Here is a 10728-nt window from a genome sequence, read left to right as displayed (position 1 = left end):
AGCCTGTATAGTTGTAAAGTAATCCATTTGCAAATATTTTATTTAAAAATATGCACACATTCATGCTTGTTAGTATGTCTAAAATGTTTAAAAAAAATGTTTTAACTGTCTGATATCTTTTAATGTACTCTCCCTCAAGTCATCCTAGGTGTGTATGACATTCTTCTTTCAGACGAACACAATCAAAGTTATATTAATAATGTTCTGGCTCTTCCAAGCTTTATAATGGCAGTGACTTGTTGGGTCATTTTTGAAGTCCATAAAGTGCATCTATCCATCATATAACTGCTCCACACGGCTCTGGGGGGTTAATAAAGGCCTTCTGAAGCGAAGTGGCGCATTTGTGTAAGGAAAATATCCATATTTAAAACTTTATAGACAAAAAAAACTAGCATCCGGCGGTCAGCGGTACGCAAGGCGACTTATGGTGAAAGAATAACCCTTGACGCAGAAGCACAGAGGATAGAGCAAAACAAAACACCGGTCATGAATTAGAGTCTAACTTTCGATATATAAGAGAAGAGGAGCTTGAGTTTGTTGCCCATCACTATCCACGAGAGGCGTCAAAGCTTGAGATGCTCCTGTTACTCTTTAAGCGCAAGACGACTTGCGTACCGCCGGATGTTAGTTATTTTAGTCTATAAAGCTTTAAATATGATGGATGGATGCACTTTTATGATGAATAGATGCAATTTTATAATGGATGGATGCACATTTATGATGGACAGATGCACTTTTATGATGGACGGATGAACTTTTATGATGGAGGGATGCACTTTTATGATGGACGGATGCACTTTTATGATGGATGGATGCACTTTTATGATGGATGGATGCACTTTTATGATGGACGGATGCACTTTTATGATGGAGGGATGCACTTTTATGATGGATGGATGCACTTTTATGATGGATGGATGCACTTTTATGATGATAGATGCACTTTTATGATGGATGGATGCACTTTTATGATGAATAGATGCAATTTTATAATGGATGGATGCACATTTATGATGGACAGATGCACTTTTATGATGGACGGATGAACTTTTATGATGGAGGGATGCACTTTTATGATGGACGGATGCACTTTTATGATGGATGGATGCACTTTTATGATGGATGGATGCACTTTTATGATGGACGGATGCACTTTTATGATGGAGGGATGCACTTTTATGATGGATGGATGCACTTTTATGATGGATGGATGCACTTTTATGATGATAGATGCACTTTTATGATGGATGGATGCACTTTTATGATGAATAGATGCAATTTTATAATGGATGGATGCACATTTATGATGGACAGATGCACTTTTATGATGGACGGATGAACTTTTATGATGGAGGGATGCACTTTTATGATGGACGGATGCACTTTTATGATGGATGGATGCACTTTTATGATGGATGGATGCACTTTTATGATGGACGGATGCACTTTTATGATGGAGGGATGCACTTTTATGATGGATGGATGCACTTTTATGATGGACGGATGCACTTTTATGATGGATGGATGCACTTTTATGATGATAGATGCACTTTTATGATGGATGGATGCACTTTTATGATGGATGGATGCACTTTTATGATGATAGATGCACTTTTATGATGGACGGATGAACTTTTATGATGGAGGGATGCACTTTTATGATGGACGGATGAACTTTTATGATGGATGGATGCACTTTTTTGATGGATGGATACACTTTTATTATGGATGGATGCCCTTTTTTTGATGAATGGATGCACTTTTATGATGGATGGATGCACTTTTATGACGGATAAATGCACTTTTATGATGGATGGATGCACTTGTATGATGGATGGATGCAGTTTTATGATGGATAGATGCAGTTTTATGAAGGATGGATGCACATTTATGATGGATGGATGCAGTTTTATGATAGATGGATGCACTTTTATGATGGAGGGATGCACTTTTATGATGGAGCGATGCACTTTTATGATGGATGATGCGCATTTATGATGGATGGATGCACTTTTATGGTGGATGGATGCAGTTTAATGATGGATGGATGCACTTTTATGATGGATGGATGCACTTTTATGGTGGATGGATGCAGTTTTATGATGGATGGATGCACTTTTATGATGGATGGATGCCCTTTTATTATGGATGGATGCCCTTTTTTTGATGAATAGATGCACTTTTATGACGGATAAATGCACTTTAATGATGGATGGATGCACTTTTATGATGATAGATGCACTTTTATGATGGATGGATGCACTTTTATTATGGATGGATGCCCTTTTTTTGATGAATAGATGCACTTTTATGATGGATGGATGCACTTGTATGATGGATGGATGCAGTTTTATGATGGATAGATGCAGTTTTATGAAGGATGGATGCCCTTTTTTTGATGAATGGATGCACTTTTATGATGGATGGATGCACTTGTATGATGGATGGATGCAGTTTTATGATGGATAGATGCAGTTTTATGATGGATGGATGCACTTTTTTGATGGATGGATACACTTTTATTATGGATGGATGCCCTTTTTTTGATGAATGGATGCACTTTTATGATGGATGGATGCACTTGTATGATGGATGGATGCAGTTTTATGATGGATAGATGCAGTTTTATGAAGGATGGATGCACATTTATGATGGATGGATGCAGTTTTATGATAGATGGATGCACTTTTATGATGGAGGGATGCACTTTTATGATGGAGCGATGCACTTTTATGATGGATGATGCGCATTTATGATGGATGGATGCACTTTTATGATGGATGGATGCACTTTTATGGTGGATGGATGCACTTTTATGATGGATGGATGCACTTTTACGATGGATAGATGCACTTTTATGATGGATGGATGCACTTTTACGATGGATAGATGCACTTTAATGATGGATGGATGCACTTTTATGATGGATGGATGCACTTTTATGATGGATGGATGCACTTTTATGATGGATGGATGCACTTTTTTGATGGATGGATACACTTTTATTATGGATGGATGCCCTTTTTTTGATGAATGGATGCACTTTTATGATGGATGGATGCACTTGTATGATGGATGGATGCAGTTTTATGATGGATAGATGCAGTTTTATGAAGGATGGATGCACATTTATGATGGATGGATGCAGTTTTATGATAGATGGATGCACTTTTATGATGGAGGGATGCACTTTTATGATGGAGCGATGCACTTTTATGATGGATGATGCGCATTTATGATGGATGGATGCACTTTTATGATGGATGGATGCACTTTTATGGTGGATGGATGCACTTTTATGATGGATGGATGCACTTTTACGATGGATAGATGCACTTTTATGATGGATGGATGCACTTTTACGATGGATAGATGCACTTTTATGATGGATGAATGCACTTTTATGATGGACGGATGCACTTTTATGATGGATGGATGCACTTTTATGATGATAGATGCACTTTTATGATGGATGGATGCACTTTTATGATGATAGATGCACTTTTATGGTGGATGGATGCAGTTTAATGATGGATGGATGCACTTTTATGATGGATGGATGCACTTTTATGGTGGATGGATGCAGTTTAATGATGGATGGATGCACTTTTATGATGGATGGATGCACTTGTATGATGGATGGATGCACTTTTATGATGGACGGATGCACTTTTATGATGGATAGATGCACTTTTATGATGGACGGATGCACTTTTATGATGGAGGGATGCACTTTTATGATGATAGATGCACTTTTATGATGGACGGATGAACTTTTATGATGGATGGATGCACTTTTATGATGGATGGATGCACTTTTTTGATGGATGGATACACTTTTATTATGGATGGATGCCCTTTTTTTGATGATAGATGCACTTTTATGGTGGATGGATGCAGTTTAATGATGGATGGATGCACTTTTATGATGGATGGATGCACTTGTATGATGGATGGATGCACTTTTATGATGGACGGATGCACTTTTATGATGGATGGATGCACTTTTATGATGATAGATGCACTTTTATGATGGATGGATGCACTTTTATGATGATAGATGCACTTTTATGATGGACGGATGCACTTTTATGATGGACGGATGCACTTTTATGATGGATGGATGCACTTGTATGATGGATGGATGCACTTTTATGATGGACGGATGCACTTTTATGATGGATGGATGCACTTTTATGATGATAGATGCACTTTTATGATGGACGGATGCACTTTTATGATGATAGATGCACTTTTATGATGGACGGATGCACTTTTATGATGGATGGATGCACTTGTATGATGGATGGATGCACTTTTACGATGGATAGATGCACTTTTATGATGGACGGATGCACTTTTATGATGGATGGATGCACTTGTATGATGGATGGATGCACTTTTATGATGGACGGATGCACTTTTATGATGGATGGATGCACTTTTATGATGATAGATGCACTTTTATGATGGACGGATGCACTTTTATGATGGATGGATGCACTTTTATGATGATAGATGCACTTTTATGATGGACGGATGCACTTTTATGATGGACGGATGCACTTTTATGATGGATGGATGCACTTGTATGATGGATGGATGCACTTTTATGATGGACGGATGCACTTTTATGATGGATGGATGCACTTTTATGATGATAGATGCACTTTTATGATGGACGGATGCACTTTTATGATGATAGATGCACTTTTATGATGGACGGATGAACTTTTATGATGGATGGATGCAGTTTTTTGATGGATGGATACACTTTTATTATGGATGGATACACTTTTATTATGGATGGATGCCCTTTTTTTGATGAATGGATGCACTTTTATGACGGATGGATGCACTTTTATGACGGATAAATGCACTTTTATGATGGATGGATGCACTTGTATGATGGATGGATGCAGTTTTATGAAGGATGGATGCACATTTATGATGGATGGATGCAGTTTTATGATAGATGGATGCACTTTTATGATGATGATGCGCATTTATGATGGATGGATGCACTTTTATGGTGGATGGATGCAGTTTAATGATGGATGGATGCACTTTAATGATGGATGGATGCACTTTAATGATGGATGGATGCACTTGTATGATGGATGGATGCACTTTTACGATGGATAGATGCACTTTTATGATGGATGGATGCACTTGTATGATGGATGGATACACTTTTATTATGGATGGATACACTTTTATTATGGATGGATGCCCTTTTTTTGATGAATGGATGCACTTTTATGACGGATGGATGCACTTTTATGATGGATGGATGCACTTGTATGATGGATGGATGCAGTTTTATGAAGGATGGATGCACATTTATGATGGATGGATGCACTTTTATGATGGAGGGATGCACTTTTATGATGATGATGCGCATTTATGATGGATGGATGCACTTTTATGGTGGATGGATGCAGTTTAATGATGGATGGATGCACTTTAATGATGGATGGATGCACTTTAATGATGGATGGATGCACTTGTATGATGGATGGATGCACTTTTACGATGGATAGATGCACTTTTATGATGGATGGATGCACTTGTATGATGGATGGATGCACTTTTACGATGGATAGATGCACTTGTATGATGGATGGATGCACTTTTACGATGGATAGATGCACTTTTATGATGGATGGATGCACTTTTATGATGGATGGATGCACTTTTATGGACTTCAAAAACAAACCAACAAGTCACTTGTCATTTTAATGCTTGGAAGAGCAGGACATTGTTAATATAACTCTGATTGTGTTCGTCTGAAAGAACTCCTCTATGCCTATGGTGGTAAAGCCCTGCTTTAAAAAAAAAAAAAAAAGTATGCGTCAGAATGTTCTGTGGTAATCGAGATTGTCACAAATTCTGTCAATATAGAGCTTGAACGCAATTAATAATAACTCGAATGCTAATTACTAACCTCCACATTCTCTCAGTGACGTTTTGGGTTCAAATGTATTAACGATTTATTTTTATCTTGGTTTTCGGTTTGTCTCTTCCGTCTCTCAAGTCGCGAGGCGAAGAGCTCCACTTTGTGGAGAACGGTTGCCACGACAACCCCACACTGGACGTAACCAGCGACAGCCAATCAGAGATGCAGGAGAAGAAACACAGCGCCAATGGGGTGACGGCGGGCGGGGACGGAGGGAACGGGTGGCAGGTGCTCGTCAACAAGCCCGGGAAAGACGAGGAAGACAACCAAGAGGAAGACACTCACCTTTAATCCCGGGAAAACTATCGGGAAACGGCATGGGAAAGCAGCATCGCATTAAAGACTATGAAGGCACAAAACATTTTCAGGCTTTTTCGAAACATCTGCTGTACAAAATGTGATGTCCTTTGGCGTGTATGACGTTTTTCTTTATCTGCATTACTAAATTCAGACGGACGAAACTAAAGTGCTTTAATTCTAATGCGAGTTGTATGATACGGGACGATGTTCAGTGCAGCAGCGAATTATCAGGATTTATTTGAAATCGAATGTGTCAAACAATCAGTAGGGCATTTTAGAATTTAAACGGAAAATTGTTTCTTGCACTGTTAAAGCAATAGTTCACCCCGAAATATGAAATATGTCGTTTTAATCTGCCACATGTTGTTGCAAACTGTACTCGACATTGGGGGACCATGTCAATTTCCCAAAAAAAGTCGAATATATGTGTCCTGTATTACAATACATCTCTATCCACCTTATTTTTCAGGTCAGAAAATGTTGTAATTGTAATGTCTGGCTAACGTTGTCATTAGCTTCCAGTTATTTTTAGCTGTACGAAACAGCGTGATATTGAAACCTGGTATTTCTTACCATATTATTTTAATGTATTGTCTTAATTATAAACACAGTTTACTGCACTTTGATATATTCTTCTCGTCATTTCCCTATAAATCAGACGTTCACAGAAAACACCTTCCGCATTGAAAAATAAGGTGGATAGACCACGTGCTAAAGAAACAAGCGCGCAGCCATTTTAAGATTTTTTTTTGCGATAGCTCTGTATATTTCAATGGCATCGATTTTCTTACAGTAGAGTTAAAGGAACGCTCCACTTTTTTTGAAAATAGGCTCATTTTCCGTCTCCCCTAGAGTTAAACAGTTGAGTTTTACCGTTTTCGAATCCATTAAGCCGATCTCCGGGTCTGGTGGTAGCACTTTTAGCATAGCTTAGCATAGATCATTGAATCTGATTAGACCGTTAGCATCTCGCTCAAATGACCAAAGAGTTTCGATATTTTTCCTATTTAAAACTTGACTCTTCTGAATCCGAAATCGCCCACTATACCCTCAAATAGGGCATTATTTGAAGGGACAGCCATTTGTAGTGGTTTCCGATATCATAGTGGACGCTATTGAGGGCACTCATTCTATCCCTCATTGCACCACAATAACGAGTGAACAGCTGATGTACACTCAACGGCTGTCCGACTTCATACACTCGTTTTCAATCGCTCCTTCAAGTGAACTGTATTAGTGGACTAAAGTAGGGAATAGTGAATGAGGGTTTAGGGGGCGATTTCGAATTGAGCCTAAGATTGTGTAGTTGCAGCCGGCAAATTAGGTAACGTTAGTGCGATTAGCCGTGGTTCTGTGCGTTGTAAAGTTTCGAATCTGCTCTCCTCCTCCCTTCTGCCCCAGTCTGTTCAGCCACACTTTCTTGCCTTTCACTTTCCAAAAGCTCATCTACAGTGTATTTCCGGTTCAAAATAGGGCTGCCACTAACGACTATTTTTATATCGATTAATCTATCGACTAATTTATCGATTAATCTAACGACTAATTTATCACAATTTTCAAAAATTTTACTTAAAAACCTTTATTTTAACTTGCAACGTTGGCCTTCAGTAGTGTACTATAAAAAAAGTATAAATGTAAACAAGCCCTTGACAAAATGTAAAACTAAAAGAGTAAAAATGTAAAAAGGTACAAATTTGTAAACTAACATAACAAAAAAAGAGAGTATCAGCAAATACTTTTTATATAGAATAGTGTTGTGTCACGATACCAAAATTATGTCTTCGATACGATACCAGACAATACCGATACCATGGCAAAAAACTGTAAAAGCAAGTGAATAATATGACAGCACTTACTATTCATCGTTTTATCATTGTTTTAGGGTAAAAAAAAAACTAAAAACTCCCTTGGTCGGCATGTTTCTGCCCTGCTTCACACAGAATATTAGGTCCGGCCCTTTAAGAGCTGCACGGACCACATTCATTGTAACACCCGATTTCTCCTTCAACTCTATTTACGTTCACTAAAGACATATCCGACTGCGTTTACCCGAATACTCGCCAGGATGTGCACTTTTACATATTTTTTTTTTATCATTTAAACCCAATAATCCGCGAAACTGGCGTCGCAATCTTTCTGAGTGAAACGCGGCTGCGCGCGCTTCAAGTCAGAGTCCGGCAGCGCGCGCAAGCACGGCTTTTCTGTTGCTTTCTTTTTCCTGAGCTGCGCGTTTATATTCGACTGTTCTGCTTCCATTGTTTAGTGAACGGCGGAAGCAGAGCTCACACACACGTCCTCACTCCTGCTGTCACGCATCGACACAAATTAAGAAATACTGCTCTTATTAGAGTGCTGTAATTTTTAAAGTACCGGTACTAATACAATTTCATATAGTATCCAATTTACCCAGTCGACTAATGCTGCGTTCCAGGCAACCGGTAACCCGTGTTTTTACAACCTTCTACCCGTGAAACTGCACTGGAGCGACAGTCAAACCCGTGACTTCCACCCGTGAACTCGTACTAGATCGATGTACTCCCAGTTACGAGATCTGACGTCATATAACTCGTGAAGCAACAATGGCAGCCCCCTACGGATGCGGTGTTTATGAAACAAATACACAATTAACGTTAATAAAGGGAATAACAGCTTCTCTTGCCGTATGCGCCATTTTTACCCTCCGTTTCCCTCAAATAAGCAAGTTATTAAGCACCTTTGGCGATATAAATTATTGTAAATTTAGCATAAGCCATGCTTTGTTTACATCGAGCTACCACACGATTCCTTGCGCTCAGGCAGTTTGGTGTGACTTTGCCTGGAACGCTACAAAGTCGCGAGTCGTGGTTTGAAGTTGTAACTTACGGGCTCAAAAACCTGCCTGGAACGCAGCATAATTAACAGCGTCGACGCAGTCGATTGTATCGACCAATCGCGACAGGCCTAGTTCAAATAGATACGGTTCAGGATCTGCACCAAAGTAAATATCTCCTGAATCGTCTCACAAACGTCTCCATGGTTACAAGGAACGCTCCCTGTGCAAGCAGGTTGTCACGTTGTTTATGTTGACAGAAGTTAGCCTATTTTCAGGCTGTGTAATAGCATTGATTATTACGCAGGAATGAGAATATAGTCCCTCGCCATATCGGACTAGAAAAATCGCAACTTTTATTTTTCCGTCGGTCTTAGTACACGATGTAACTACAGAAGAGTCAAGTTTTAAAAAGGAAAAATATCGAAACTCTGGTCATTTTTGAGCAAGATACTAACGGTCTAATCAGATTCAATGATCTATGCTAAGCTATGCTAAAAGTGCTACCGCCAGACCCGGAGATCGTCTGAATACGGTAAAACTCAACTGTTTAACTCTAGGGGAGTCGGAAAATGAAAAAAATAAATAGAAAGTGTCATGTTCCCTTTAATGAAAGTAATCATGAGTATACGGGTTTGAAACAACATGAAGGCGATTAAATGAATTCTCATTTTCGGGTGAATTACAGAAGAACACTAGTGTACTTGAAGACAGAGAAAGAGATTGTACAAAGGACTTTTATGTTGTTTTCTTGAAGACGTAGACGGTGTATCTCTAATAATACACTATAATCAGTCATTCTCGACTTCTTTTAATGCAAGTATTTACAGTTAAGCAGGCTGCATATTGTGTTTTTACATGCTGAATGCTGGATGGACGCCGCTGCCTTGCTCTTTTATCGTGCATCGATCGGAATGGCTGCTCCGTGCTGGATCAATGTCGCTCTTTGTTAAGGTTTTTTATATTGCACCTTTAACGTTGCTCAGCACCAACGGCCTCCAAAGCAGAACGTGATTCTTCTTACTATTGAAGCTTTCATGTGTCGAATGGCGCTGGGCAACGATTTCTTTGTTTTCTACATGTTTTCAGTGTTTTTAAAAGCAAAAGCGATCAAAAAAACGTGTGCTATCTTCATGGTGGTGGTCTATTTGTCAAAGAACAATCTCGCGATCTTATTTCACAATAGATAAAAAGGCTATTCTTTACTCGTTTTAAGTGCATGAAACATTGTAGTATAAGTCTATGCACATGTCACGGGTCAAACTGATTGTACACAATTTAGCAGATGTGAACAGTTGATGTTGATGGTTAGTACTCCAGAACGCTCTATATAACGTACACGCGTTCGTTTCTTTAATAAGCCTTGACGTAGGAGAGTTTGACGCCAGTGTAGAACGCTGTGAACGCTTCTGTTTTTGTACCGTTCTGTCCTGGTACGAGAGCTATTAGCAAATTTGCACTTCTTCCATTTTGATTTTGTACCTCAAACTGCTTTATGTATCTGATTGTAAAGAGATTTCGATCTCGTCGTTTTCTGGTCATTTTATGTTATCCCACCTCTTAAAAAGGCAAAAAAATAAATGTTTTGAGAAGGCTTGTCCGGTACTTTGTGAACGCACCATAAACTTTGAAGTATCTCTGCTGCCCCCTACTGAGCGGT

General features: G+C 39.0%; 1 protein-coding gene across 2 annotated transcripts in view; it reads left to right on the top strand.

The window, feature by feature from the left end:
• Positions 1-10663, top strand: part of podxl2 (podocalyxin-like 2) — a 46204-nt gene extending 35541 nt beyond the window's left edge. The window contains exons 9-10 of one of the 2 annotated variants that reach the window (XR_013815846.1): positions 6038-7089; positions 9658-10663. Coding sequence is in view for 1 of the 2 variants with exons in the window: in XM_079807835.1 (XP_079663961.1) it covers positions 6038-6250 (213 nt within the window). In the remaining variant the exon portion in view is untranslated. Of the gene's footprint in view, positions 1-6037; positions 7968-9657 lie in introns of those variants that run through there. The other variant, XM_079807835.1, reaches the window with a different exon arrangement.
• Positions 10664-10728: the final 65 nt, after the last annotated feature.

The sequence above is a fragment of the Gobio gobio genome, assembly GCF_949357685.1.
Source record: "Gobio gobio genome assembly, chromosome: 24".
In the NCBI taxonomy this organism is placed as follows: domain Eukaryota; kingdom Metazoa; phylum Chordata; class Actinopteri; order Cypriniformes; family Gobionidae; genus Gobio; species Gobio gobio.
This window is presented reverse-complemented; position numbering and strand designations above follow the sequence as displayed.